The sequence below is a fragment of the Carettochelys insculpta genome, chromosome 12 (genome assembly GCF_033958435.1).
Source record: "Carettochelys insculpta isolate YL-2023 chromosome 12, ASM3395843v1, whole genome shotgun sequence".
NCBI lineage: Eukaryota > Metazoa > Chordata > Testudines > Carettochelyidae > Carettochelys > Carettochelys insculpta.
This window is the reverse complement of record NC_134148.1, coordinates 18,380,321-18,396,314: the sequence shown is the minus strand read 5'-3', so window position 1 is coordinate 18,396,314 and position 15,994 is coordinate 18,380,321. Positions and strand designations below refer to the sequence as shown.

General features: G+C 38.2%; 1 protein-coding gene across 2 annotated transcripts in view; it reads left to right on the top strand.

Moving 5' to 3' along the window:
- Positions 1-15,375, top strand: part of CGNL1 (cingulin like 1) — a 125,775-nt gene extending 110,400 nt beyond the window's left edge. Inside the window, exons 15-19 of one of the 2 annotated variants that reach the window (XM_075006238.1) lie at positions 1,663-1,746; positions 8,259-8,383; positions 9,301-9,409; positions 10,371-10,534; positions 12,321-15,375. In XM_075006238.1, coding sequence (XP_074862339.1) covers positions 1,663-1,746; positions 8,259-8,383; positions 9,301-9,409; positions 10,371-10,534; positions 12,321-12,453 — 615 coding nt within the window. In that variant the 3' untranslated portion in view covers positions 12,454-15,375. Of the gene's footprint in view, positions 1-1,662; positions 1,747-8,258; positions 8,384-9,300; positions 9,410-10,370; positions 10,535-12,317 lie in introns of both variants that reach the window. The other variant, XM_075006237.1, reaches the window with a different exon arrangement.
- Positions 15,376-15,994: the final 619 nt, after the last annotated feature.

The window sequence follows — 15,994 nt, the reverse complement described above, 5'->3', positions numbered from 1 at the left end:
TTTGCAGATTGGTTTAGTGGCTCTCAGTACTCCCACTATGCAGATAGTTCCAGTACCCCGGCTTTAAAGATCAGGTCTGATGATATACACAGTGCTCATACACATCTGTGCACCAAAAGAAACTTTAAGAAAGCTTTGCTACTCACTCTATGTAGTCATCCTTTTGTGGGGGGCATTAAAATTACTCCTAATGCTAAGCCGAGGATGTTTTTGAAATCTCCAGTTAACCTAGATACTCCTCGTGTCATCTGGAATTTGTTTTTGACTTGTAACTGCCTCTTTAATGCTATCTTCGTAATGTATAAAAGGGTAAAATGTTAGAACAGTCTTTCATTAAATCTTAACTCAGCAAATGTTTGTTTACTGTATTTATAGAAGTGGAGAAACCACCTCAGAGATATTATTGCACCTCCAGGCCTACAGGCAACAATTGATCCATAAGAACTCTATTCAGCTCTTGCCAGAATGGAACGACGTGCTACCATTTGTAGTCCAGAAATTAATATGACCTTAGTTTTAAGGAATGTCTTCTGCTGTTGTGAAACGCTATTTGGATAAAACAGGTGTAACTGCAGGCATTGGCACTGCTGTGTGTAGTCCTATAAAGCTTACAGGAACAACTTCTTTTCAATGTGTGATTAGTTAAGGATATGTCTTTAAGGTGATAATTGGGTGAAAGTGACCCAGGGTAGGCTGTTTTATGTGCTCTGCTTGTTTAACCTTCACATTCTCAACATTGTTATTTCATTTGTATGCAAGATTCCCTGATGACTACATAAAGGTTTTGGTACAATAACTCGTATGGTACAGATTTATTTGAAGTGAAAGTTTGTTAGTGTGTTTACTCAGCCTGAGTTAATACATGACCATAGAGTTGAAGTGGGAGGGCTATGAAGGGTCACGTGCCCCACTACCCAGTTTTGCTGCTTGACTTGTGCTGAGCATGCTCACAGTAATAATTGACCATGCTCAGTAATAATGTTACTGAATTGAGCGTGTTCAGTAAAAATGTTAAAGCTGGCTGCCCTCATTCTGCTCTTGTCTCACACACACACTCTGTCTCTATTAGCAGGCATGGTAGAAAATACAGTGGTTATTACTGAAAGCTTTACAAGTCTTTGCAAGTAAAGTAATTACTGTTACCACAGTATTCAATGTACTCACTAAGTAGTAGTCCTTACATGAAGTACTATCTAGGGAATAGAGTAAATACAATAAATACACTACCTACTTCGATGTTAACCCCAGAAGGATCAGGGGCAACAGAAATTTGAGCATCACTGCATTGTTGCTCTATGTTTGGAGCTCATTAATAGCTGCCATATTCGTTTTCTTCTAAGGATGAAGTGATATGGTTCCCAGTATCTGTTTGTTTATTTATTTTTTTTATCTTCAGAAGAATTTTCCAATGAAAACAGGTGGTCAGATAAAACAGCAGGATGGTAAACCGCTGTGTTAATTCTTTATCGAAGGGGTATTTTATCAGATGAAGTACAGAATGTATCTTTTTTAGAACGGATCAGTTTTTTAAATCCAGGGGTGTAGCTGTAACATCTATTCAATATGCCATTTACAGAAAGGGGAATTTTATACTTCTGAATTAAAAAATAAATAATGTAGATGCTGAATCACTGAAGTTTCTGGCTCTTCTTTTTTTAATAGATTGAACAAATGAGGAATGAATTACTTCAAGAAAGAGCCACCAGACAAGATTTGGAGTGTGACAAGATTTCATTAGAAAGACAGGTAACAGCTACAACCTCAATCTGTGAACACTACAGATCTCACAAGCTGAGCAAGACCATGTTGGATAAGTGCTTAGATTGGAAGCATCTAAGGGCTGTGGAAAGTAGTGCTGGTGATTCACTATTTTATGTGACCTAAACGTAGTGAACATGAGGTGCCCATCATCTTTAGATAAGACTGGACGAAAGTGAGTTTCTGACCACTTGCTGTCAACAAGGCCCTAAGGCATGTTTCATGAGAGTAAAGATGCTGTTTCCATTATCCCAGCTGAATTCCAATTCCATAGTTACCTTCACCATCGCTGAGTTCCCCTTTAGTTTCAATTAAAGACAACATTTTTCACTTCTGTTTCCTAACCTGTTTTACTGTACAATATTGTGTAGTTTATCAGCTCATGTTTTCGTCTCAGAGATGGCAGGATTTCAGTGATGGGCAAGGAATTCCTGTTCCATATATGGTCTGTCAGTATGTTTTGAGATGAAAGACATAAATAATAAATATAACAATTGTTTTTGTCCAGTCTTAATTTAAGAAAAATGAGCTATCAAAGATATTGATCGGTTTTAAAACTAATGCAGAGAAAAAAATAGTAAAATGTCAAAATAGATATAAAATCTTCCTCAGATTTGGAAGGAAATATCTTCCAAACTTTAATTACAAATTTAGAGTGTGCTGCATATGAATAGCAAAATAGTAATTTTAAGGAGTCAAAGTTTTGGTCTGATATTTGCTTCTGCTGAAGTAATAGTAATACCTCCAGTAAATAGCATTCATGTGAAATAAAAAGTACAGAATTAATAAAAAGAGGACTCTTACTTTCTATTGCCTACATTTTTATTGTATATAATGGGAAGTGTTTTAAACTATTTGATAACATCTTTGAAGCAGTTATCCTGCTCTCCCTTGAAGACAGCTAATCTTCCTTTTTGATTGTGCCTTTCATCCTGCTGAGTTACAAGGCAGTTTACAATCAGACATGTACTAGGAATTGTTGATATGCAGACACATGATAGTTTAGGATAAAAGGAGATGAATAATACTTTATTCGCTTGTAATAGCAGAATTATTTAGATAGGTGGAATGTAATGACCAGAATTAAAAATTTGGGCAGGATTCCAAAGTTCATGTCCATAGTCTTACAAAAAGTGGAGCTGTTTTACCCCATTCTCGAGCCTCATCTGAATCAGACATGCCAATGTAAACTATAATAGATATTACCTCAGCAATGAGTTTAAAGGAAAGAGTGCCACCTACTGATACATGAGCAGTTGGGAGGTTACAGCCTTGATTTCTCCTACTGTAGCCCAGTAAATTATAACTTACAAGGTGTGAGGGCTTCACAGCGTGTGTTGGCATAACTCAAAATATTTTTCCCCATATTACCCTACTCTTCAGGTAAGCTTTTCAAAGCTGCTTGATTTTTTAAACTTTCTTTTGTCAGGATTTTAAGGGACCTCTGACGTAAGCTTACTTAGTTGAAACTTAGAAAACATTAACCCTATGCCTTATTGACCAACTTGTAATAAGTCACCTGAGAGTTCTAAAGGAAATCATATATGAAGTTGCAGAAATACAACTGTGGTCTGTAACTATCCTTTAAATCAGTTTCTGTACCAAATGACAGGAGAATACCTAATGTGATGCCAATTTCTAAAAAGGGCACCAGAAGTGATCCTGGGAATTACAGATTGGTAAGCCTGGCTTCAATACCAGGCAGAATAGTTGAAGCAAGTGAAGAACAACATTATCAGACATGCAGATTAACATAATTTGCAGGATAGTCACAGAGAGGTGGCTGTGACAATCTGTCTTCACAAAACAAAAAAGCAGTTGTGTAGCACTTTAAAGACTAAAAAAAAATGTATTAGGTGATGAACTTTCGTGAGGCCAACCCACTTCTTCAGATCTGGACATAGTGCAGAAAGTGAACTGGCAGAACAAAAGTATAACAGAGAGACAGAAAACAAAAAAAATGAAAACTGACAAATGAGTTGGGGGCAGAGTGCAGGGTGGGAAGGGGGAAGAAAATTATTTACTGAAAATGTCTGTTAAGTGACTTGTCTGAGATCACTATGAATATCAGAGATGGGAAAGCTGTCTTTGTAATGCATAAGGTAATTATTATCTCTATTAAGGCCAAGTCACAACGTATAGAATTTGGGAATAAATTCCAGTTCAGGTATCTCCCTTTGTAATCTGGTATTATTCTCTTTGTTGTAGGGGACAGATTCTCAGGTCTTTAATACTATGGCCTGCTCCATTGAAGTGCTCACTGGCAGGTTTATGTGTGTTCAGATTCCTAATGTCTGAGTTGTGCCCATTCATTCTTTGTCAAAGTGACTATCCAGTCTGTCCAATATACAGAGCATTGCTGGCACATGATGGCATATATAACATTAGTGGAGGTACAGGAATGTGGGCCCCGATCATGTAAATGATGTGGTTAGGTCCAGAGATGGTATCTCCTGAGTAAATGTGTGGACAAAGTTGGCAACAGGCTTAGGTGCAAGGAAAAGTTCCAGGATTAGTATTTCTGAAGTATGCTGTGTGGTTCAAAATGAGAATTTTCTTGAGATTAGGTTGTTTTCTGTAGGACAGCACAGGCCTCTCACCCAGAGCCTCTGAGTGTAGTATCATGTTCCAGTATAAGTTGTAGGTTGCTGATAATGTGCTGGAGGGGTTTGAGTTGGGGGCTATAGGTGAGGACAAGTGGTGTTCTGTTATTGACCCTCTTGGGCCCATGTAGAAGTAGCTGGTTTCTCGGTATTTGTTTGGCCCTGTTAATCTGTTCTTTTACTTCTCCTGGTGGGTAGTTAAGTTCTACAAATGCCCAGTAGATATCTTTGTAGTGATCTCAGGCAAGTCACTTAACTTAATAGACACTTGCAATAAATATTTTTTCCCCCTTCTCTTCCTCGTTTGCCCCCAATCCAGCTGATTTGTCAGTTTTCATTTCTTTTGTTTTGTTTTCTATCTCTCTGTTATATATTTTTCATGCCAGTTCACTTTCAGCACTATTTCTGGGTCTGAAGAAGTGGCTTTCCCCCATGAAAGCTCATCACCTAATAAATTATTTTGTTAGTCTTTAAAGTGCTACATGACTGCTTTTTTTTGTTTTATAATTTGCTGGGGAAGAGTATGTGGCTTTTGTAAAGGGAAATCATGCCTCACTAATCTACTAGAATTCTTTGATGGGGTCAACAAGCACGTGAACAAGGGGGATCCAGTGGACATAGTGTACTTACATTGCCAGAAAATGTCTGTGTCCTTCACCAGAGGCTTTTACGCAAAGAAAGCTCTCATGGCGTAAGAGGGAAGGTCCTGTCATGCAATGATAACTAGTTAAAAGATAGAAAACCCACAGAAAGTATAAATGGTCAGTTTTCAGAATGGAGAGGTAAATAGTGGTGTCCCTGGGATCTGATCTGGGACGAGTCCTATTCAACATATTCCTTTAATATGGAAAGTGGGGTAATTTGTGAGCTGGCAAAATTTTCAGATGATACAAAACTACTCAAAATAGTTAAGTGCTATGTAGACTGCAAAGAGCAACCAAAATATCTCTCAAAACTGCATGACTGGGCAACAAAATTATAGATGAAAGTTAATGTTGATAAATGCAAAGTAATTCAGACTGGAAAACAAAATCCCAACAATACACATAAAATGATATGTTCTAAATTGGCAGGTACCTCTCAAGAAAGAGATCTTGGAGTCACTGTGGATACTTCTCTGAATACAGCCACTCAATGTGCAGCAGCAGTCAAATAAACAAATAGATGTTGGGAATCATGAAGGGATATATGATAAGAGAAAATATCATACTGCCCCTATATAAATCCATAGTACACCCATATCTTAAATATTGCATGACGATGTGACCACCCCATCTCAAAAAGATGTATTGGAATTGGAAAAGGTTCAGAAAAGGGCAACAAAAATTATTAAGAATATGGATCAGCTTCCATTGTAGGAGAGATTAACAACACTGGGACTTGGCAGGAAAAGAGATGATTAAGGGGGGATATGACAGGTGTCTATAAAATCATGACTGGTGCAGAGAAAGTAATATGGAAGTGCTGTTTACTCCTTTTCATAACACAAGAACTAGAAGTAACCAAATGAAATTAATAGGCAGCAGATTTAAAACAAGTAAAAGGAAGTGTTTCTTCACACGATGCACAACCTGTGGAACTCTTTGCCAAAGGATGTTGTGAAGGCCAAGACAATAACGGAGAATAAATATAGATAAATTCATGGAGGATAGGTTCATCAGTAGCTGTTAGCCAGGATGGGTAGGGGTGGTGTCCTCTGTTTGCTTGAAGCTGGGAAGGATAACGTAATGATTACCTACTAACAAAGAGAGAGCCATTTTAGTCTGTGTTCCAACAAAACAAACCAGCAGTCATGTAACACTTAAAAGACTATCAAAATAATTTATTAGGGAATGAGTTTTGTGGGACAGACCCACTTCTTCAGATCAGTCAATCCATCAGATCAATGATTTTCTGTTCTCTTTGTTCTCTCTAGGGCTCCTAGCACTGGCCTCTGTCAGAAAATAGGATACTGGGCTAGATGAACCTTTGGTCTCACCCAGTATGGCCATTCTTACGTTCTTAAAAATAGCAATAGATTGTACTATGAATACAGTGAATCATAGTGTCATAGAGACATAGGGCTGCAAGGGAGCTCAAGAAGTCATCAAGTCTAGCCCGCTGTGCTGAAGCAGGACTAAGCAAACTCAGACTCTCCCTGACAGGTTTGTCCATTGTGTTAGTTACACACACACACACCCCGCCCGCCCAATGATGGCGATTCCACACCCTCCCTTAGATGCCTATTCAAGAGCTTAACACCTCTTATAGATAGAAAGATTTTCCCCCAAAATATCTAACATAAATCTCCCTTGCTTGCAGATGAAGCCAATTACTACTTGTCCAGACTTTAGTGGACCTGCAGAACAAGTCATCACCATTCTGTTTATACCATTAATAATCAAAGACTGTTATCCAGTCTCCCCTCAGTCTTGATTTTGTAGGAAAAAAGTGCCTTTTTTAAAACCTTTCCTTTTCTAAACCTTTCATCGCTTGTGTTGCTTTCCTTTGAACTCTTCCCAGTTTTTCCACATCTTTCTGGAAGTGCAGCTCCTGGAATTGAACCTAGTACTCCAGCTGAGCCCCCAGAGGTTAGTAGAGTGGGACAGTTACCTCTCCTATCTTACATAGCACATTCCCTTTAGTATACTTAGGAGATAAGGTGGGTGAGGTAATATCTTTTATTAGACCAACTTCTGCCGGTGAAAGAGACAAGCTTTCAAACTCCGTGAAAGCTTAAAAGCTTGTCTCTTTTGCCAGCAGAAACTGATCCAATAAAAGTATTGCCTTACCCACTCTGATGTCCTGGAACCAGCACAGCTATAAGAACATTGCACTGGAAAATTATATTAGCCAATTGCATCACATTTTTGACTCATGTTCACTTTGTGATCCACTATAATCCTCAGATCCTCTTTAGCAGTACAACTACACGGCCAGTTATTCCCCATTTTGTAGTGATACACTTGATATTTCCTTCCTAATTGAATTATTTTGCTCTTGTCTTTTATTTCATCGTGTTTATTTCAAACAAATTATTTTGCTTTTTTCTTCTTTTCTGTTCAAAAGAGAAAATTTTGATTAGTTTACATTGGGTTCATTTAAAAAATAGTTTTAAGTTTTAGGAAAGAAATTACCCAGGTCAGGAGCCTGCTTTGTTTTGTGTAACCATAACTTAAACTTCCTGTGGGTTACCTACCTGACCAGTCCCACGAGGAAAAAACTACAGTGCGTGAGTGATTTACACTTCAAAGGAATTGCATTGCCAAATCACAGAGCTTGTTAAAATAGGCATAGATATTTTGTTAATGGAAATGTTGTCAGATCCTTGCCACAATGGTGGCACTGAACACTGCTATAATAATTCTCACCTGTATATGACACAAATATGGAAATATGCACGTCTTGTAGAACTGGAAGGCACCTTGAAAGTCCAGTGCCCTGAACTCACAGCAGCACCTGTCACCACCTGTGACATGTTGGGGGTTTTTTTCCTTCTTTTTTTTTTAAAGCTAACCTGCCCCACACCTTTGAAAGGCCTCCTCAAGGATTGAGCTCACAACTCTGAGTTTACAAGGCCAGTGCTCTAACCACTGAGATATCCCTCCCCCCACACATTTTATTGGAGATGCAGCAGCTAGCTAGAGAGGTGTTTCGAAGTTTAGACAAGCCAAGGAATCCTATACAGGCCTGTTTCTAATTCTTAACTAAATTCTCCAATAACTTGAAGCACAAAGATGTTTTTTGCTAGGGGCTACAAACTTCACTGTCTGACTTGTTTTTTTAAAATTAATGGAATATTTTTTTTTTTATTCACCAAGCGTTTCTCTGCATGACCTTTTTTATTAAGCGTTTGTTAATATGCCAATGCTGATATTTATAGCTCTGTGAAAGTAATAATATATGTTCTAATTCTAGAACAAAGATTTGAAGAGCCGCATTCTTCACCTTGAAGGTTCTTACAGGTCCAGTAAAGAAGGACTTGTTGCTCAAATGGAAGCCAGGATCACTGAGCTAGAGGGACGGCTAGAAAATGAAGAGAGGTAAAACTAACAAGAGCCTGGAAGGCATCTTTGCACACAGATGGTTGGCATCTGGATAATTGAGTGTGACTTGGAAGCTAGTATGATCAAGGCCACCAAAGGGGAGGGTTGGGCAAGGATATAGGGTGGAATGTTGCCCCAGCAATTTAAAAGGGACCAGGGCTCTGGTCTGCCACAACTGCTATAATGGCAGCAGCCACAGCCCTGGTCCATTTTAATCACTGATGGACACCCAACAGTATGGTCTGGTCGTGCAGAGAGGTGGCTGGCAGAAGGTGCAGTGTGGTCTGGTTGGCAGCAAAGGATGGGTACCACAGACCCATCTGTTCCACACAAGGCCTTGGCGCAAAGCCCCACACCCTCCCCTCTTTCTCCCACCCCGCACACACATTGCACAGGGCCTTGCAATGTCTGTCACCAGACGTATCATGGCAAAACATTTTCACAAGCACAGAATTTGCATGGCAGTTTGTTTAAAAACAAATATTTGACATGTTCTTTTTGATTCGTACATCAATACAAAATCAATAGTGGAATTGTTGTACAACCCCTAACACTGGACGGCCATATTAGCAGCATTAGGCATATCTCTTATTTTACCAGTAGCTGCCATCAGATACAGTCACAGAAATGCCAGCTATAATTAAACGTTTCTGTTTTCAGATCTATTTCAGAGTTTATTTTTGGTGAGAAGCACTTCTCATCTTCTAAACTTTCTCCATATGGCACCGAGAAAAATAAATATATTTTTTCTTAAGCATTTCATGCTTTGAACAAAATTTCAATATGTTGCACAGAATCTGTGCATCAAGCAGATGCCATTCGTATTTCTTTTTCACACACAACATCACAAGGGCGTATGCTCAGAAGAGTTGAGAATGATTCCAGCTGCTGTTTCTACATGTCTGTTTTTCTAGGGATCGGGCTAATCTCCAGCTAAGCAATCGCAGACTTGAAAGGAAAGTGAAGGAATTAATGTTGCAAGTAGATGATGAACATCTCTCGCTGACTGACCAAAAGGATCAGGTAGAGGGGAAGATTTATACATAAACAGTCTGTGATTTCTGTAAATATAAATCACTGTGCATTGAATAGAAAAGGTAGAACAATATTTAGAATACAGAAAAATGCTGGACTATTATTTTTTTTAACTGATTTTACAAGATTGTTTTATTCCCAATATCATTGTGTTCCTTAGCCTACTAGCTACAAATGGGGAAAATATGACGTTAGGCTTCTCCTAAAACTCTAGTAAAATGAAGGCATTTCATGTACAGATTACTAACAGTTCTCTTGTTTTTATATTTAGTTTTAAAACTTCATTGAACACCAGAAAATGTCATCAAATTCAAATGGAAGCTTTAGAAAGCAGTATGTTATCCCCTACAAAAAATCCTCTCAAGCTGCTTTTTAAATTTTTTTTTAAAGTAAGCATAGTCTACAATTTGTAGTAGCAGTGGCATTATCATTTCAAGTGATTTTTTTTCCTGATTCCTTGCTTACAATTTTGTGGGGGTTTTTTTATAAAATCATTATATATGTGCTGTAGTACCCCTTAAATGGTACTAGATATTAGAGAGATAAGTTGAGTCGCTATTGGACCAAATTTGAAACCTTTTGCGTCTCACCAGCATAACTTGAATTAATAAAAGAGAGGTTTTATCTTGCTTAAACGATGATGCTCTCGTAAGTCCAGGCACACATTTTTTCCTTGTTGACTGCTGGGATGATGCCACTACACAATTCTGCGTCCTCTTAGTAGCTAGGAGGTATCTGTTTTGTCCTTTTCAGTTTCAAAAACTGCATTTACCATTATTTGGTTGGTCTCAAAAACTAATGCTGACTTTGAACTTACTGTTGAAGTACAGTTCTGCAATGTCCTGACATTAGGAAAACTGTGACTTCATTTCCTAACTCAGAGATGCTGGGGGGACAGAAATCCTTTATTAAAATATTCCTCTAATCAGTGGCTGTTTGAATATTTCAGCTGAGTTTGCGTTTGAAAGCAATGAAACGTCAGGTTGAAGAAGCTGAAGAAGAAATAGACCGACTGGAAAGTGCCAAGAAGAAACTTCAGAGGGAGTTAGAAGAGCAAATGGACATGAATGATCAATTACAAGGACAGCTTAATGCTATGAAGAAGGAATTAAGGTGGGATTTCTTGTTAAAGCAGATCCCCAGAACAGGCCCAGGCACCACCAGCTGTTATACGGCAGTGCAATTCTCACAGAACACTTATGAATGTTTTACAGTAGCATTGAGAAATAGTGAAAAAATTAAAGGCCTGTCTGCCCTTCTAATTGATTGTTTTTCTAACTTTCTTGCTTGCTTAACTTGCTCACATAGTCTAAGCCTGTGAACAACACTTTTCATTATCAAGTTTTATTTTAAATTATACTGTAGAGACAAAAAAACAGGGGCGCTGTGATTCCAGATCTTTGTTTATGCATCTGTTGCTCAAAACCAGTTCTGTATATATAAACAACTGGAAAATACTACTGCTCCAGCTTATTAGACTGGGGCTGCCTTTTGGAAGCATATGGTATTTGCTGCCTCAGATGCAGAACTAGCAGCACCCCTCCTGCAATACCTTTCTCTGCAAAGTGCCTCCTGTCTTCAGTAGGTGCTCCAGTTCACAATTTATGATAATTGAGGGGAATCGGTCTTCTACGATTAATTGTAAAAGTGCGGGTTTTTTAAGAATCATAGCCATTGGTAGAGTGTGTTTGGGTACAAAGTCTGGAGTTTCTTGTGGCTGTGGTACATTAACTAAAAGGCTTTGAAAAGATATTCTAATCTTGGGAGTTTTAGAAAATGATCAATTTTAGATGTTTCCTCAGCTAAAGTTAGTAAAAACATATTTACTACATATGATTTGGGGCGGGGAGAGAGGGAGGGTGTACATACATAGTATGTAAGTATAGTAACAGAGAGAAAGCCGTGCTAGTCTATATACTATCAAAACAAAAAAGCAGTCCAGTAGCACTTTAAAGACTAACAGAATAATTTATTAGGTGATGAGCTTTCATGGGACAGACCCACTTCTTCAGACCATAGCCATACCAGAACAGACTCAATATTTAAGGCACAGAGAACCAAAAATAGTAATCAAGGTTGACAAATCAGAAAAATATTATCTAGGTGAGCAAATCAGAGAGTAGAGGGGCAGAAGGGGGTCAGCCTTGATTACTATTTTTGGTTCTCTGTGCCTTGCATATTGAGTCTGTTCTGGTATGGCTAGGGTCTGAAGAAGTGGGTCTGTCCCATGAAAGCTCATCACCTAATAAATTATTCTGTTAGTCTTTAAAGTGCTACTGGACTGCTTTTTTGTTTTGATAGCATGTAAGTATATGTATGTGTATGGCCGGGGTGCGCAACTACCAGCTGGCAGGCTGGTGCTTTTTTATCACCCACCATAGGTGAATGGGATGTGTTAAGGTGTATTATAACCATTTTATTATCAAAAGCTGAGGTTTGGTGAAATACTCAGGAATGTTGATCACCCTTCCCCACCCTGTATTCTGTCTAAATTACATATGCTAGAGGAAACATTTCCAAATGATAGCCGTTTGGAGCTAGTGAGAGGTTTGGAAATGTCTAACTTTCCAGCCATGGTAGGACAGTAGACTGGTGAGGTGTTCAGAAATGCATAGAAAATTGCAGAGCTATGTGGTGAATGAATTTACTACACAGGTTTCATTGCACACAGGTATGTAAGATATAGTTAATACTTAGATCCTTTTAAAAATCCTTCCCTAAGTAATTTAGGAAAACAAGTCCCTGTAACTTTCTTAAAGTAACATAGGCCCTAATCCCAACCAGAATAAATACAGACAATGCTACTATGTTAGTTTTACAGAGTATATGTACGTGTGACACATAGATCCAGATGGCACCAATGTATAGACATGTATACAACATGTTTTTGTTGCAGCAGACGGAAGAAGTCACCAAGTAAAGTGTTGACTGACCTTGACGACGACGATGATGATTTTAGTGTGGATGGAGAGAGCCTCTATGAAGCACCTTCAGGATATAAATCTTCAAAAGACAGTGATACAAAGAGCTAAAGCTGACTCGGACTTTGATTCTGTGAAACTAATTTAGGCCAAGCTGCTATCAAAGACCTGCAGATTCCAAGAGCCAAAAGACTAAACAGATTTGAGAGCTGACAAGCTTCACAACTGCATTGTGCCATTTTCATATTTAGATCTTCCTTGTGTAACATGGAAAACAGAAAGCCAGATTCCATTCTAAAACGTCTAGAAATATGGTATGTACCTGATACCTTCCAGAAAAAGATGTATAACAGGGCAGATGTTTTGCACCAGAAATGTGATTTTTCTAGAATTTTGTTTAAAATAAATAAACCGAAAAGAGAGCCACCTGAAAGTCATTGAATGCTACTTTATTTGAGGTTGTTGGTAAAGGGTTTTTCCTAGAATTTAGGAAAACGGAGTGCAGGATATTATTTAATAATTGTAAGTAGGAGAAACTGATGTATAGAATGTACATATTTTAAATTAGACCTTTTTGACTACTCTAATGCCATTTTGTAAAGTTTCAAAAATTTTATAGATCACTTTCATATGAAAAGTACTTAAACCTATTTTGAACATAGTATCTTTTTAACGAAAAACAGAAACGAATGCATTTGGGAGCAGATTCATTGTTTTTAAAGCAAGAAATTAAGTTCCATTTTACATTCGGTATAAATACTACTATATGTAGTTGACAAGTTAGGTCAGATGCCGGCTTGTGTGATTTAAATCCTAAAATCCAAATCCTGTTTATTGACTTTGGAGAGACCATCACTGGTGTATGGTGAGAAAGAGGTGGTCTTGAGGTTTACAGGGGCCAGCAATAAAACAGTGCCAATTCACCTGGCCGGTCACTGCCACCATATTTATCTGTGCCTGTGCATGTGTGAGTGATTGCAGTTCTCGTTGGCTGCCAGTTGCTGTTCCCAGCCAATGGGAGCTGCAGGAAGCAGCATGGATTGGGACACTGCTTCCCATAGCTCCTATTGGCCAGTAATGGCAATCTGTGCCCAATGGGAGCTGCAAACACACATACCTATATAGGTGCAGGTAAATACAGCAGTAGCCTGCCAGGAGCTAAGCATGGGGAACTGGGTCCAGCCCATGGGCTGGTATTTGCCAACCCCTCGGTTATAGGAATCTTTTGTCTACAAAGCCATCTGCCTTAGCTGGGACAGTGAGAACAAGATTAGTTATCACTTGCAGGTCTTTTGCTTAAGGTGGCTTATTGCTTACAAGGTAGAGAGCATTCTGGCCCTTATCAACGAAGTACTAGCAGCCTGGGACTACTTCCATTGATTATTTTGGTAAAATTACTCATGGGCTTAACTGTTTTGACTAATTGGTTCCAAAGTGCTCTGAACCTAGGAGAATAGAACCCATGTTGGGGAAAGAGTTTATATTTAGCAGACATCCTATCATCTGCTTTTATATTTCTACCGTGTTCTGTAGCCCCTGTTCATAACATTTTGTAATCTCCACAATGCTTCAGTTTATGGCACATTGGAGGTTATATTGATCCATCCTGTATAGAAACTTTGAAAATGTGCATTGCAAATTTTATGGGTTTTATTTTAAATTTTTTACAGTTCATTACTGAAGTTATCATCACCTATTTAATATGTATCATGCCTCCCTGCTTTGCTCTTTTGCAAATTTAGCATCTTTGAAAATCTCTTGCCCATTAATTTTGATAATAAGCCATAGGTAAAAATCCTTGCTGATCAGCAGCTTCTTTCAAATGATATTTAAGTTAGCACTTCTCTGCTGCAATGACCAAATAACCATTTTTTTTGTTGTAGTTCTGAAATTATTAGAAACTGGAGGTGTTAAAATCTTCCTTTACTCTGGCAGACTTACCTACAGACGAAGTTAAACTTGGCCATTCTGAAAGTGAATCAGCTGTGTTTTTTTGGTTTGGCTTGGCTTGGTTTGGGTTTTTTGAGTAGATGAATAGCCATCCTAACAAGGAAATACCCCATCTCCTCCAATGTGGTAACAGAAACAAAACAATTAAGCCCTCAATCCTGCTGTTCACAGTGTGAGCGTGTAGCAATCTAATCCCCTTGCTGTAAATTGCACAATCAGATCCCATGTCATCTACTTCTCATATGTGATTTCAATAGCATCTGACATTGATAGGAAATAAGTTACTGCTATTGTCCAGATTACATTATCTTTGAAATTTATTTGTGCTTTTCAGTTAGTTACTTTTCTGGCTGATATAAATTAATCCCCTTTCCGTGATCTCCTTTGTACTACTTCAGTAACGTTACAAAAATCTGGAAAATCTGTGCTACGTTGTATTGACAATCATTTAATAATAACCTGTTGTGATTTATTTTTTGTTTTTACATTTTTCATGGACTTAACTATAAACAGAAGTTAATTTTCAGTTCTGTCTCAGCACTCTCTTAATGTTCATAAATGAGTATTCTTTTAAGCCACTGAGTAAATATATTTTAATATTGCAGCTTCCTCCAGGTATGCTAAACTGTAAAAGAAAAATCATTTAAAATAAACTGTATTGGCCAAACTCGTTCATTTCTACTTTTATGTCACATTGGGTTGATTTGGTATTTGAACCACATACTTCAGAATGTGTGCATTTAAAATATATAAGAAAAATTGTCCAGGAAATAGTCATCTTATAAACAAGTTTCTGTATTTCCTTCCATTTGGAAAGGTAGTTTTCACCGAGAACATTTCTGTATTACCAAAAGATGGAAAATCTGAAAAGGCCTTTTTCATTTGCTTGAGCTTATACATACAGTATGAAAGAAAGAGAGCCATATTTCTATTAAATCTTATAAAAGTATGGATGAAATTAACATTTCTCTTATCCATACAGTTAGGTCTTGTTGTAATAGTTGGACCTACAACTTCACCCTAATTATAATGTGAATTGAAGGAAGTGAATGAATGTACATTAACTGTCACAATTAACACGAATAATAAATATGAATGGGAAATAGTGCGAAAGGGAGTCAGTGTGAATTAGTCTAAACAAAAAGGCCTAATAATATTCAAGGACTATGTTACAATCATATCTGGTACACGAATTAAATGTGGGACCAGATATCAGTGGACTAAAACTGGTGTATCGTAAATTAGGCCTAATTGGTGAACAAAATAATGAGGGGATGGGCAGTTGTGGGCAGCCCTGTCTAATGGGATTCTAAAAGCAAAACAAAAGATTAGAAGCAGCAGAAGAAGCTGTTTGCCAACAACCACTGCAGCAACCTTTATCATCCTGCCTGCTTACCCTACCACCTCCACGGACCTGAGGCTCTACTGTGGCATTGTTCTGACAAGAGCAAGCCAGAGAGCGGCCCCGATGACATTACAACCTCCACCAGCTCTGGCTAAATCCCAAACCATCCAAAAAGTGGGTTTTGTTGGCTCTACCCTCCCTGCATGTCCCGGAATGTCTCCTTTTCCTTCTCCAGCTCATTTGTTCTCTACACCATCCGTTTCGTTGTGGCTTCTTTTCAGTAAGAGTCAGGCTTGCCCTGGCCATGTCTGTATATTGTTCAGCACTGCTGTAAGCCTATCAGCTGCCTTTTCTGAC